The 15,036-nt window shown below is 47.3% G+C and overlaps 1 protein-coding gene across 7 annotated transcripts in view; it reads left to right on the top strand.

Annotated features, from left to right (window-relative positions):
• The first annotated feature begins 4,168 nt into the window (after positions 1-4,168).
• Positions 4,169-15,036, top strand: part of Ctdp1 (CTD (carboxy-terminal domain, RNA polymerase II, polypeptide A) phosphatase, subunit 1) — a 68,011-nt gene continuing 57,143 nt past the window's right edge. For 6 of the 7 annotated variants that reach the window (XM_013026136.1, XM_013026141.1, XM_013026140.1 and 3 more), the window contains exons 1-4: positions 4,169-4,261; positions 7,854-7,937; positions 8,891-8,984; positions 10,898-11,026. In XM_013026136.1, coding sequence (XP_012881590.1) covers positions 7,897-7,937; positions 8,891-8,984; positions 10,898-11,026 — 264 coding nt within the window. In that variant the 5' untranslated portion in view covers positions 4,169-4,261; positions 7,854-7,896. Of the gene's footprint in view, positions 4,262-6,274; positions 6,350-7,853; positions 7,938-8,890; positions 8,985-10,897; positions 11,027-15,036 lie in introns of those variants that run through there. The other variant, XM_013026135.1, reaches the window with a different exon arrangement.

Below are 15,036 nucleotides of genomic sequence, written 5' to 3' on the forward strand. Positions count from 1 at the left end.
CTGGGCGCTGTGGTGATGCCTGTCCTCCCTGACACAGGGAAGCACGTTGGCTGGGCGCTGTGGTGATGCCTGTCCTCCCTGACACAGGGAAGCACAAATAGGTCAGTGAGACCCTACTATAAAATAACCAAGGTAAAAAGGGACTGGGAACATCTCTCAAGTGTGAGGGTACCTGCCTTGGTAGCATGAGACCCTGAGTTCAATCCCTAGGTCTGCCAAAAGAAAGCAAGGAAATCATTCAGTAGATTTATGAACCAAATGAGAGAAACTGTACAACTCACTCATAATGGAATACATTCTAAGAGTAGCTCCCTTGTTCAAAGTTCTAAAGTTAGGTATTGAGGCATTTAAAGTTCTGAATACATTTCCTCTGTGCATTAAAATAATTAACTACAGAAGTCTTGCTTTGGCAATAAGAAATTGTTTTCATCCTAATATCAAGACTTGGTAAATTAGTAGACTCTTAGTTAATGATTATATTCTTCCCTATTCACATCTGTACTGTTTAAAAGATTACTCTGTTAAAAAGACATTCATATCTGGAACTAAGAGAATTGTCCTATTGTTTAATTGAACTCATTAAGTTCAGTTGATGGAGTTTTCTGTTGTTGTTGTTCGGCTTTGAGACAGGGTCTTGATTAGTACAACTCAAGTTGGCCTTGAGTTTACCGCGTCAACCAGGCTGACCTTGTACTCTACATCTTCCTACCCCAGCCTTTACAGACATGAACCACCACTCCAGGCTTTCCACTGCTGTATTCAGCAGGACATATTCACCGATTGTGATCTTTCAGATCTCAGCCTTTCGTGTAGTTAGGATTATAGGCTTGAGCCATTTGTATCAGGCTGCTAATTTAATCTTAAATAAAAGGACTTTGAGCTGGGTGCTAGTGACTCATACCTGTAATGCTGGCTACTCAGGAGTCTGAGATCTGAGAATCATGGATGGAAGCCAGCCCAGGCAGCAAAGTCTGTGGAGCTGTGAGCTCAAGTAGTAGAGCATTAGCCTTGTGGAAAGAAGCTCAGGGACAGTGCCCTGGCCCTTGGTTCAAGCTCCAGGACCAGCACAAAATAAAAAGATTCTTGAAGGCTGAATCTGAAGATCAGAGTTTGAGGCCAGCCAAAAGACTCTTATCTCCAGTTAACCAGCTAACAGCCAGACTGCCAAGTGTGGCTCTGTAGTTGAGTACCAGCCTTAGGCTAGAAAGTCATGAGAGCAGGGGCCCTCAGTTCAGCCCCAGCACTGGCACAGACAACAGAAGGGGGGGGGGGGAATTGACATTGAACCAGATAGTCTTTGAAGCACGTCTGCCTAAAAATGGTACATAGGTTTGAGTTGTATGTGCATTATCAGACTTACGTCAGTACCCTTATATTCTTTCAAGTTAGTTTTAAAGTGAGTTAGTGAATTCATCCAACATTGGTATGGAGGAATGAATGAATCGATTATGTATGTGTGAATTTAAAAATAGTACACCAACATTGATTATATTTTAATAATTACCATTATTCAAAATTTAAAGTGTCATGAATCTGTTGAAAGTCTTTAAAGATACTTCTGCCTGTCGGAGGCAAGGAACACTAAGCCCACTGCTGTTTAAGCCCTGGATGTCATTTAGTACATAACAGATATGTTTGCTTTTCATCAGTTTCCAGAGGCCTGTCTGTCTCTATCATATTGATACTTTTGTATGGCCCTAGGCAGTAAAAGAGTTTCCCACCGGTAGCACGTAGCAGCTTTGCCATAGTGATAAAGCTTTGTGAAGCCTAGGTGTTTACAGTGATGGTTAAAATTCTGAGGTCCGTGTCTTCATAGGTCTCTTTCTGTAGCAGAGGGCCGTAGGGCCGGCGGAACATAAGACAGCTCACAGGAAGGTGTTCGATTTTAGAGCTTTCCGTCTGTAGATTTCTCTGAGTCTATTGGGAATTGGAATCTGTGTTTCTCCAGATGTTTTACTTTGTTCTTTACAGTTCAGCCTCTGCCAGAGCCTGACCTCTCTAGGAAATTCAGCTTGATCCTAGTCCTGTGCCTCCTGAGCAGGGGCTGGCACTGTGAGAGCCTAGCTCTGGCTGCAAGTTGGGCAGTTCCCTGAAGCGCTCTGTACCTGTAGTTAGGTACATTCAGGGCAAGTACACTGTCCTCAGGTTTTTTGGCCACTGTTAGGATTTGGATAGGACCCGTCCTCCAAAAAACAATTAAGTGTTGCGGACTGAGTCAGTGCTCAGCTAGTGGTACAATATATTGAGAAATGGTTGGGTCATATGAGTGGGCTAAATTCAGTAGATTAATCCACAATTAGTTGATTAATCTGGACTGATTAATCTGGCTGTTAGAAAGGGGAGTGATGGAGGAAGGAAGTCACTGAGGAGGGTGTGCACATTCTTGTCACTGCTTTCTCTGCTTCTGGGGCATCACCAGGCCCGCAGCTCTGCTCCAGTGCTTTCTCTCGTATTTTCTTTTTCAAATGCGTTGGTTTAATTTCAAGATGATACAAAACGCAAGAATAGGACAAAGAGCAGACTCTAGCAGGAATCTAGGCTGTGTTTACTTGAAATTTACAGCTGAAGTAGAAATGGCCGACAAACTAGAGACTGAGCCACTGTAGGATTTTTTTTTTTAAGGTTCTTCATCTTCAGAGTCCTAGACAAAACTTCATTCTACCTGTAGGTGGCAGAGGTGTTAGGACAGGAAGTCCAGATGTTGAATGGGAATGGGATTCAGGTTCACCGTCATCTCAGGAACAAGGAACAGCTTACTTTTTGCCAGACTTCTTAATTCTACCTGTGGCCGGGGCTCCCTTCCCCGCAGCCGTCACTTTCAGTTATTCAAGTTTCTTCTGCTCCTCTTTCTGTTTCTGCTTGAAGACCTTGTCTTCTTCATCCATCTCCTTGGCCTGCTTCTTGGGCTACTCCAGGGACTTTCTGTCACCTGCGCGGCCAGACATAATGCCAGCTGCACCTTCACCCAGACCCTGATCTCCCGTACTTTCTTTCTGCCTTGATGTTCTGCCTTACCACAGAACCCCACAAGGGGGCACGCAACCATGGAACATAGAACTGTAAGTCAGAAGTGTCCCTTGATGGGCTGGGAAGGTGGTTCAGTGGTAGAGTGTTTGCCTTACATGCATGAGGTCCTGGGTTCGATTCCTCGGCACCACATAAGCCAGAAGTGGTACTGTGGCTCAAGTTGAGGAATAGCGCTCAGGCCCAGGGTTCAGCAACCATGACTGACTCCCCCCAAAAAACAACTCCCTGCCAGGCGCTGGTGGCTCAGGCCTTATAATCCTAGCTACTCAGGAGGCTGAGATCTGAGGATCACAGTTCCAAGCCAGCCTGGGCAGGAAAGACCGTGAGACTCTTATCTCCAATAAACCACCAGAAAACTGCAAGTGGCGCTGTAGCTCAAGTGGTAGAGCTCGCCTTGAGCTGAAGAGCTGAGGGACAGCGCCCAGGCCCAGAGTTCAAGCCCCATGACCGACAAAACAACAAAAACTCCCTTTAGGTTGACTTGCTAGGATATTTTGTCACGGTGACAAAAAGTAGTTTCAGACTACTTTTGAGAGAAAAGTTGCAAGAACAATATGAAAAATTCCTATATAAGCTTTACCCAGCTAACCTAGTCTTAGCATTGCTTTCTTTGTCTTACCTTTCCTTACATCACTTTTGTCTGAAGAGTTTGACATGAAATTACAGCACAATGTCACTTCAGAGAAAGTGACATTATACATCAGTTTTCCAAAACCAAAACTATTGGCTTATAGTGCCATTGTGCAGTCACCAAGATCTGGAATTAACATCCACACCTATGTATTTTCTGGTCTGCAGACTTCCCTGGTTTCACTTGAGCAAAAGCAAACCCTCCCCCAGGTTGCTTTCTGTTGTAGTTCATGAGTCAGTTCTTCCATGTTTCCTTTCCTCCTTATTGGCAGTGTTCCTTGGGTGGGCAGGTGAGCAGACAGACGTAGAGTAGCAAGATCCTTTCAGAAGGCTTGTGACTCAGTCCACCTCCACTTCTGTGGCTCTGGATGATCACACCTGCCAGGTTCCTGACAGAGTGTTAATTTGTAAATACCTTACATCCTCACTGAACTTTGACCCCTGCCTCTTCACAGTTGTTGGCAGGGCTGTATCTGTGAGGTTTTTCAAGCTTATGTCATGGAGTGGTACCTGTCTTTGAGTTTCTGGGTGCCGGCCCAGGCCAGGACTCTCCTGCTTCTCCCCAGGCTCCAGAAACCCCACATGTCGGGACTTAGGGTGCTTGGTGAGTGAACGTGGGCAACGTGTGGATTTTGCTTGACCTTCCGCAGAGGCTTGTCAAGAACTTGGTATTGAGTCTTAGACTGGGAAATTGTCCTGCCCTGTTGATGGAGATGCTGTTATTTTGAGAGGGAATCTCGTGTATCCCAGGCTGCCCTTGAACTGAACCCTCCTGCTTCAGCCTCCTGAATGCTGCCATTACAAGCATTTGATAACACCCAGGAGTGTTACGTTTTTAATCGCCATTTCTACTGAGACGGGAGACTGCAACGTTCATGGTTTACTTCTCTATCCAGATTCTATTTATTTTATCTGTCTAAATTTTGTTTGGACTTTAGGTTTGGTGGGCTACTCATTGGATTATGGTGTTTTGTCTTGCTTCTTTCTGAGTAAACTAGCTGATCCTGTGCTACCATCTTGCCTAGGTCCAAGAAGATGTGGGTCTTGTGTGGGTGTGGACATCAGGAGCATTTAGGAGTTTTCTGTGGTGAGTCCTTCAAGGAGCCAGGTGATAGGGGCACGGCTTCATGAGGTCACTTGAAGTTGAGCTTAAACTTAATAAGTAACTTTTACCTATTTCAGTGTTTTATGAATACAGATTTTTGTCTTCTCAACCTCACAAGTGGAAGGTATCTCCGTAACCCTTTTCAAGGAGAATAGGGAATCCAGGAATTGGGTGAGTGATGTGGGCGGCCAGGAGTTCTGCTCTGTGAGCTCCTTAAATAACACTGCACACAGGGCCCTGCAGGGGGCCTGCTTCTGGAGGAACACTCGTGGACGTGATCCTCAGGCTCTTCCCCAAGAACATCACAGCAGAGTCCCAATTTCCTGGCTGACTGATGTCACCATAGGAGACAGCTATCTCCAGAATATAGGAGGAGTGCTCTGGTGCGTTACCTGGCGATCCACGGGGACAGCTGACACACTGGCATGCCATCTTCCTCTCCTGTTTTGGGACAGTTTCCAGCCGGGGCATATGGGATATTCTGGCCTGGTGACTACGTTACAGATAGAGTGTGGCTGGTGGGACGCTAAGCAGCCACCTTGACTTCCCCTTGTGTGACATCCAGAAGTGTCTACAGACACTGTCATGTGTTCCAGGGAAGCAAGATTATAGATACTATAGAACAAGATGGGCAATATCTTTGGCTTTTACACAGTCATTAGGAAAGATATCAGAAGGTTCTCATTGCAGAAAGCTCAAGACAGACAGCTTGCTGCACATACCAGGACTTCATTCTGGCCACACAGCCTTGCTTCTGCCGCTTTCATCTCTTCCCTAGCCTTCTTCCTCCTTGTTGTGAAGACCCAGAGCTGCTTCACATGCAGAAGAACCCTTCTGCATTGGTTTCCCACTTGACTCACGTTCAAGTGGCCTGTGAGCCTTGCACATGAGCTGTTGTACCAATTTCTGAAGCTGCGTTCGTTGCCAGAGGGAGCAGGATGTGTAGAGAGGAAGTGTGACCACAGCTTGGTATCTGGCTTGTGCTCTGGTGAAGGCCTGGCTAGCTCACTACATGTGTCCACGTAGTCTTGTCCTTGAAGCAGACCTCACACGTGATTCTACTCCTGCCCTCTGGGGCAGACAGAGGATGCTCACAGGTGGACTTTACATGAGTAAAGTGAGTCTGTGAGTCTGACCTCGTGCCAGCCCAGCACAAGCTGGCAGGTTTGGAGGAGCCCACATGTGGCACACATGTGGCCAGGGTGGCTTGTGTGGGAGCCTGGGAGATGCTGATGACCACCCTCAGGCAGAGTTCAGCAGGTGTGTTTGCAGATCCTGAAGTTCATATGGAAAGGCAGGAGACCTAGGCTAGCAATGTGGACTTTGAGTGTGTGTGATGGCTCTCTGATTTTGCATGTGCTGCTGGCGTGTGCCCCAGTACAGAGCGGCGTTCACGCAGGCTACGGTAGATTGACAGCCTTGGGAAGGACGCTTGGTGCCAGTGCTGCTCTGCCTGTCCAGACCTCTCTTCTTACCAGTACAGAAGGAGCCTTCAGTGGGGCTCTGAATCTACAGATCACTAAGGAGTTGGATCCGACAGATCTTTCCTAGCAGCTGAGCCATTCAGCATCCCACTTGGCATTGAAGGTGAGCTCACGCGCACCACAGCACCTGGCCGTCTGGGTGCCTGTCTTGGTGACCAGCGTTGGTAAGCACTTCCGTGTGCTTCCGTGTTGATGCATCTGCTCATTTAACACTCATGTCCTAATTGGATTGCTTGGGCTGACCTGTTGCTTGCAGTCATTCTTTTTTTTTTTCATAGTTTTTTAATTTTATTTTATTTGTGAACATACTGTAACTTGCAGTCATTCTTCATACCACATACCAGTTCTTTGTTGGAACTGTGGTTTGCACAGATCTCCCAGTCTGGCTTATCTTCATCCTTGCAAACTTTCCAGAGCAAATTTTTGATTCAGATGCAGTACAATTTATCAGCTTCATCCTTGAAAGATCGGGTTTTTAGTGTGTAGTGTAAGAATTCTACCTAGGCCAAGATCCCAAAGGTATTGTCCTTTTTATCTTTTTAAGTACATACTTTTACATAAAAATCCATTCTATAATCCAGTGATTTTTCAGGAAAGGTTTGCGTCATAGGCCTTTAGTGTCTCCCTTGACTATACCCTCTCACTCGTGGGAAAGGTGTTCTTTCTTCATTGAATTGCTGTCGCATCCGTTTGGCACATTTGCACAATTGATGTGTATTCCTCTCCAGACCTTATTCACAGGGTGGCCAGATGGGGGGCTGTGCTTCTTGGCCCTTTTTCTTCTGTTCTGTTGGTGTGGGGGAGAAGGGCTCTGCCTTGTTCCCACCATGCCACCTTTTGTTCTACTCTCTTCCGAGTATTTTGTGAGTCTTACCCTCTAACAGTGGCTGCAGTGTGATAGGTCAGGTCTTGGGGAAGTCTTTACCAGAGGTAGACTACATGTGTGAAGCAGAGCACTGGAGTGTGCAGAGCAGGGCAGGGACAGCCCTGGCCAATGGAACACACCACGTTTCTGGAGGCTTTGTGTTAACCTGCCATGGGGAACATAGCCCTGATAGGCTCTCCTGTACATAGGGGATCTCTGCCTGTAGAACCAGGACTCGGACACAAGCCAGTATTCCCTGACTCTGCAGCTGTGTGATTATTCCCAGTAACCCTCCTTCCTAGGCCTCCTCCAGATGACTAGTGTTGGGCTATAAGAAGGAAAGTAGGAAACTGGGTGTGGATCTGTAGTTGTAGCACTTGGGAGGCTGAGGCAGACTATGTTGTAAGGCCTTGTCTCAAAACAAGGAATGTTAGGAATTAGGAATAGTACAATAGTTCCACAAGAAAAAAATTAAACTCTTTGCTACAAGTCCAAGAGCATCACATGTATAATTTAAGTATTTTGAGGCTGTTTTATGTTACATCTTTAATTTTTTCAACTCTTCTATGAAGCAGAAGTTTGGTTTTCTGTGAGCAAAGAGCTGTGAGGAAATATCTAGAGCTGAGCCAGAATTAACTAGAACTGGCACAGTTCCAGGCTGGGTGCCCTCTCACACTGTAACACACCAGAAGATGTTTAAACTGTTCACCCCTTTGTAATTGCCTTCATCTCTTACTTTTAGGGCACTTCTGGTGAGACTGGAAGGATGTAGCCACCCTGTTGTCATGAAGGGCCTGTGTGCTGAGTGCGGCCAAGACCTAACCCAGTAAGTACCTCTAGGCAGGCACTGCCTTCGGCTCTGGCAGGGTGTACTGCAGTCCAGAGGCAGCTGCCCTATGCTGAGAGAGCAGACCTGAGCCCCTGGTCACTTCTCAGGCCAGTGTTCGTGTGTGTGTGTGTGTGTGTGCACGTTTGTGTTTGCCAGGTCTGGGGCTAGGGGACCTGGGCTCTGCCCCTGAGCTGTACCGTGTCCAGCTTTTTTTTTTTTCTTGGCAGTTAATTGGAGATAAGAGTCTCATGGACGTTCCTGCCTGGGCTGGCTTTGACTCATGATCCTTAGATCTCAGCCTCCTAAATAGCTAGGATTACAGGCATGAGCCATTGGCCCCCCAGCTCTAGAGGTTCACTTTTTATTCCTTCATTTCTGGAAGCCTGCTGTAACGCTGAATTCTCTGCTCAGGTGTGGCAGGAGAGTGCAGAGGGCTGAGATTTGTGCTCATCCCCCTCTGTGAAGGTGTCAGGGATTTGACACTCAGGTTAAGTGTATGACCTGAGCTCAGTGAGCTGACCTGTCCTGACTGTTTTCAGGCTGTGCAGAACATTCCCCCCCTTCTCCCTCCCCCCCCCACCCCGTTGTGGGTCTTGAACTCTGGACCTGGGCGCTGTCCCTGCGCTCTTCAGCTCAAGGCAAGTGCTCTATCATTTGAGCCACAGCACCACTTCCAGTTTTCTGGTGGTTTACTGGAGATAGGAGTCTCACAGGCTTTCCTGCCCAGGCTGGCTTTGAATCGTGATCCTCAGATCTCAGTCTCCTGAGTTAGGATTACAGGAGTGAACCACCAGCGCCCAGCTCTGTGGAGAACATTCTATGGCTCCCGACAGGAGAGAATTCTGTGCTAAGCTAGCCATAAGTGTTATGTCCAGCCCAGCTGGAAGCCTGTCCTCAGAATTAGGCATGCCTCCTGTATACGTTAACCAGATGTTCTTCTGCTTTCAAAGGCTGCAGAGTAAGAATGGAAAGCAACAGATGCCTCTGTCCACAGCGACAGTGTCCATGGTCCACAGTGTGCCGGAGCTCATGGTGAGCTCTGAGGTAAGTAGGCAGCTGGACACTGGCCTCTGTAAGGGGGCTACCATTGTTCCTGCCTAGAAACAACTCTGGTCTGAGGGCAATTCATGTGGAGTGCTGCCTCCCTGAAAACTTGAAGTCCAGACTGGCTCCTCTTTTCCTTTTTCCTTCATAAATCTGCCTCCTGCTCCTGGATTGAATGGTGACAGTGCCCCTCCTGGAAGTGATGTGAACTGAGCCGGGTCCCCAGAGTCCATATGCAGAGCAGGCAGGCTGACAGGGGCTCATGCTGAAGATGGGGACTGACAGGGGATGAGAGTGCTGGTGCTCTCGAAATGACTGGGAGCTGCCAGTGTCCTGGGTGCTCATGGGAAGGCAGTGGCTCAGCCTGCTGGAGGCCGGGAGGGAGGGGCCTAAGCATCATCTGCAGTGTCACCACCAGAGTGAGGGAGCAGCAGGCCCTCTGCAGGGCCAGGAGGGAGGACCATCTGAGAAACAGCACTCAGAGCTCACGGTTTGAAACTCACCCTGACAACTGGGATTTGCATAGGTCAGATCAGCTGGGGAGGGACAGCCCAGAAAGAGCCAAAACCATCCTTTACCAACCAGCAACAGAGTTGCATGATAAGTAGTATTTTGTCTGAGTTATAAGACTGTTTCAGGATTGTGTTTATTTGTTGTTGTTGTTTTGTTTTTGTCAGTTGTGGGGCCTGAACTCTAGGCCCGGACTCTGTCCCTCAGCTCTTCAGCTCAAGGCTAGCACTCTACCCCTTGAGCCACAGCACCACTTCTGGCTTTTTCTACTTATGTGGTACTGAGGAATCAAACCCCAGGACCTCATGCATGCAAGGCAAGCACTGTACCACTGAGCCACCTTCTCAGCCCCAGGTTGTAGGTTTTTTTGTAAATCAGTAGAATGTTTTCCGTTGTTAGGATTGTATTAGGTTTGTTTTTATATGATGTATCTATCAACTTCCGTCTGTTTTTTTTAATAGGATAGAATGCCATGATTCTGGTTTTTCCAAATTACCTTTTAAGAGGGTGTGTGTGTGTACATATGTGTGTGTGTGTGTGTGTCTCTCTCTCTGTGTGTCTCTGTGTGTGTCTCTGTGTGTGTATATAAAACCTGGAAGTTTGGAGATTAGAAAGAAAAGAAAATTCCCCCATTTTCCCTGTCATAACAACACCACTGGCTTTTCTACACACTCCTGAGTGAATGTAACAGAGTTCTATCTAACACAATCAGAACAGAAGTTTGAAGATGAATAAGTAAATGACAGTTGATGTGAGAAGAAAAACATGAGCACACTCTCGAGTGCTTTACTTCACAGGCCACTGTGGCCTCTGGCGGGGGTTGGGCAGGCGCTCCTTCTCAGGACGGAGCCGGGGATGCTGTGGGGTACCTCCAAGGTTCGCTGTACTCTGCAAGGTGAGTGGCAGTGTAGAGGCTGCCTGCCTAGAGGACTCTGAGCTGACTGTCCTGGCGCCTTGCCTTGCCCTTAGGAGGTGGTTTGCAGTTGTCCAAAAGCTTTTGGACTAACTTGTTTTCTTGATTAGCTTTTCAGCATTTTGGGAGGCCTCCATATTATTCAGCTGAAATTTTATATACTCAACCACTTTTCCTCCTTTTCATTAGTGCATAGTTAAACAAATCACAGAATTATCACAAGTCAGACTGCCTGCCCTGAACAGGTTTGGACCTGTAAGCAAGCTGACCCTTGCTTACTATGTCACAGGTGTCAGCAGGGTGTGGACTGACTGGGGTGCAAAGCCAGCTGTAGATTTCCGTTGTGTGCTGTCAGCCGCCGCAGGGCTGCACACGTGGTGGTCTTGGTTCAGAATGTATGTGTGACATCTTTGGTTTATCTTAGTCTTTATTTTAGTTTGGATCCAAACTACATACTTTGTTATTTTTCTTTTCTACTCTCTAACCTTAGCAAGCTGAAGAGCTGGGAAGAGAAGATCAGCAACGATTGCATCGAAATAGAAAACTAGTACTCATGGTGGATTTGGACCAAACTCTGATCCACACGACCGAGCAGCACTGTCCCCAGATGTCAAACAAAGTGAGTGATGTCAGCCATTCCCGGGAGGGCTCTCCAGAAGCCTCAGACCCCACAACTTCATTCAAAAGTTCAGTTTTATTTTTTCACTGATATCTGTGGCTCTGCTGGAGTTGAGAAATGGACCAGTGGACACATCTGCTGAGTCTAGGCTATTCCAGGTGGTACCTGAAGCCGCCTCTCACTGTTCCCATTGGAACCTCTTGTGTGAGGCCCACACTCACTGGTGGCAGTCAGAGGGTGTAAGGGTTTGGAGACGTGTGAAGACTGAGGGGCAGACACACAAGGAGTGTGGGGCATCTGGGACTGATGGGTTGATTTGGTGCCTGTATCTGAAATCCTAGCTAACAATATGCCTGGGGCCGGGCGCTGGTGGCTCACGCCTGTAATCCTAGCTACTCAGGAGGCTGAGGATCTTGGTTCAAAGCCAGCCCGGGCAGGAGAGACCGTGAGACTCCTATCTCCAATAAACCACCAGGAAACCGGAAGTGGCTTTGTAGCTCAAGTGGTAGAGCACTCGCTTTGAGCTAAAGAGCTGAAGGACAGCGCCCAGGCCCAGAGTTCAGGCCCCACGACCAACCAAAAAAAAAAAAAAAACAAACCAATATGCCTGGGTCCGAGGTGAAGGTGGAGTCGGTGTGTGTGCAGATGGAATTCTTCAGAGATATGTGGTGAGGAGAAACAGGGCTGAGACAGAACCCTGCTCAGGGACACACAACCTTCCCCGTAGCTCAACCACTTCCTTGCAGTGGAGCGTTAGGAGCAAAGTTGAACTTTCAGACAAAGGGATCTTAGTGCTTGTTACAGATATCCGACCTAGAGCCTGTGACCATGTGTTCTGTCACTAACCAGAAAGGCCTCACCAGTGTTAGGGCCTGGAACCCGGTGCTGTACTGGCAAGTCAGGTTGGGAGAATCACAGTTTAAGGCCAGGCCAGGCAAAAAGTTGGTGAGACCCCCATCTCAACAGAAGTTTCTGGCCTGGTGGTGCATGGGGGAGGTCAGGATGGGAGTGTGCAGGCCCTGCCCTGGCAGGTAACAAAAGTGATCTGAGAGGGACCTGGCTCCAGTGGTGGAGCAAACAGAAGGCCCTAAGTTCAAACCTTAGTACCGCCCACCCCACCCCACTCCCAAAAAAGTTAGCTGTTGAACAGATAAAGCTTACACTTACTCTAGATCTTATTTCAGAGTGGGAAAATGTTGATGCCACTTTGCAGATGTGCTCTGACAGAAAAATGAGTCCCCTGTTGTAGATCTTCAGGAGCGGGAAAATGTCGGAAGTTAGACCTCCAAGCCCAGGGTCCTTGGCCTGGCTACGATGGGGACATGGGGGAGATCTGGGGAAAACTAACTAGTGACAACTACATAAGCATGTTTTTAAAGTTGGCCCAAGAAACACAACAAGTGACCTTTCCCTGTCATGTCCTAATCTAGAGGTTTGACACCTAAGTGTGAACTCAGGGCCTGACAGATCCCCCTCACCAGGAGATGGCGCCATATCACTTCAGCCACTTCCCTCTTCATGCTTTTTGTTGTTGTTGTTGTTTTTTTTAATAGGGTCTCAAATTTTGCCCAGGTCAGTCTGCAGCACCATCCTCTTATTTACTATTCCCTCACAGCATGAATGACAGTCCAGCTACACCACCCCCAGCTTTTATTGGTTGAGATTGACTCCTTGTTTGCATGGGCAGGCTTCAAACAGTAATCCTCCTGCTCTCCACATTCTAGTAGCTGGAATTACAGGTTTGAGCCACACCCCGCAAACATGAGTTATGGCAAGAGTTCAGTCTCCACAGTGTAGCTTATATTTTAGTTATAGTAGTCACCTGTGTTTCATGGGCTCTTACAGCACAGTATACTGGGGGGCGGAGCTTGCAATATAAATTGTTACTGAATACTTTCATATATTCCATTCATATCAACTGCCATGCATACTGAACGTTTTGAAGGGCACAGACTTTCCAAAGATATGTTCCTCCTGCCCCACATATTTGTTATGGCTGTTTCTTTTATTGTGCTTTTGAACTAGACATTTTGTCGAGACAATTTAGACCATTTGAACCAGCTCTCATGTGAGGGGGTCCAGAAGGTCATGGTACCCTCATGCAGGGTAATTTAGACCTCAGCGGTGCTCTGCTAATATCAGTGCCGCTAGGCTGCTGTCTCCCTACCTGTGCCCACAGCCCATACCTGTGGTACCTGCTCCCTGCTGAGAGCATGGTTACAGGACTGGAGGCCTCAAACCTGGACACTGGCTAGTTATGCAGAAAGGACCATTCTCACTATGAAGAATCAGGATTGCATAGTAAAGGAAGTTTATATTCAGATATTATATTTGCTATTGTTGAGAAGGACGAAAGCAGTTACTAAGTTAGACACTCTGCCAGGTGCTGGTGGATTACACCTGTAATCCCAGCTAATTAGGGGACTGAGGTCTGAGGATCAAGGGTTGAAGACAGCCCAGCAGAAATGTCTGTGAGACTCTTATCTCCAATTAATCAAAATACCAGAAGAGAAGGTGAGACTCAAGTGGTTAGAGTATCAGCCATGTGTAAAAGCTGAATGAGAGGCTCTGAGTTCAAGCCCCAATACCAACACAAAATGAAATGAAATTTAAAAAAACAGATTCCTTTTATCTTTTAAAGCCAACAGTTCCACCATCAGCAGTTTGACTAGTTTAGAGCTGGTACTAAATTTGCCTAGGCCAAAGTTGTCTCCTTTTTATTTAGTTAAAGTACTTCATTTTGCTAAGAAAATTAGTGATGAACAAGATTTTTTTTTTTTTTTGGGTCCGGTTGTGGGGCCTGATGGGCCTGGGCGCTGTCCCTCAGCTCTTCAGCTCAAGGCTAGCGCTCTACCACTTGAGCCACAGCGCCACTTCCGACTTTTTTCTTTTTGCTTATGTGGTGCTGAAGAATCGAACCCAGGGCCTCAGGCATGTAAGGCAAGCTCTCTACCACTGAGCCACCTTCCCAGCCCTGATGAACAAGATTTAAAGGATGAAAGTTTGGTCTGGGAATGTGGCTTAGTGGTAGAGTGCTTGCCTAGCATGCATGAAGCCCTAGGTTCAATTCCTCAGTACCACATAAACAGAAAAAGCCAGAAAGTGGCACTGTGGCTCAAGTGGTATAGTGCTAGCCTTGATTAAAAGAAGCTGAGAGACAGTGCCCAGGCCCTGAGTCCAAGCCCTAGGACTGGCAAAAAAGAAAAAGATCAAAGTTTAAGTTCCTAAGGAATGCACATTTGTTTGTATATTAATCAAGTAAGCCTCTGGTTGTTAGGTCATTAACAGTGATCTAAAACACGTTTACTTTGTGTGTTTCGTTTGTAATGCAATAAAGCAATGTTTTTCTTGTGTGAGTGGGTGGGTGGGTGGGTGTGTTTCTAGGTCCTGGGCTTGAACTTGGGGCCTGGGCATGCTGTCCCTGAGCTTTTTTTGCTCAAGACTAGTGCTTTACCACTTAAGCCACAGCTTCATTTATAGCTTTTTGCTGGTTAATTGGAGATGAGTCTTGCAGACTTTCCTGCCTAGGCTGGCTTTGAACTGTGATCTTCAGATTTTAGCCTCCTAAGTAGCTAGGGTGACAGGTGTGAGCCACTGGTGCCCGGCTAAAGCTTTCTTAAAGCCTTCCAGGATTTGGTTTATCCTGACCATGTAGAATCTTTTCTAAGCAGCCTCTGTGGTGCTGCTGTTTGACACATGAGTGTGAAGAAGCAAAGATGTAAATGACATCATTGAAAAGTGCCTGTCCATCACCAGAATGACAGCATGGATGGGAGTTGTTACATGACTCTTGTAGAAAGACTGGTAGTGGGGGCTGGGAAGGTGGCTCAGTGGTAGAGCGCTTGCCTTGCATACCTGAGGCCCTGGGTTCGATTCCTCAGCACCACATAAGCAAAAAAAGAAAAAAGCCGGAAAGTGGCGCTGTGGCTCAAGTGGTAGAGTGCTAGCCTTGAGCTGTAGAGCTGAGGGACAGCGCCCAGGCCCAGAGTTCAGGCCCCACGACCGGACCC

This window comes from Dipodomys ordii, unplaced genomic scaffold (genome assembly GCF_000151885.1).
Source record: "Dipodomys ordii isolate 6190 unplaced genomic scaffold, Dord_2.0 Scaffold91, whole genome shotgun sequence".
NCBI lineage: Eukaryota > Metazoa > Chordata > Mammalia > Rodentia > Heteromyidae > Dipodomys > Dipodomys ordii.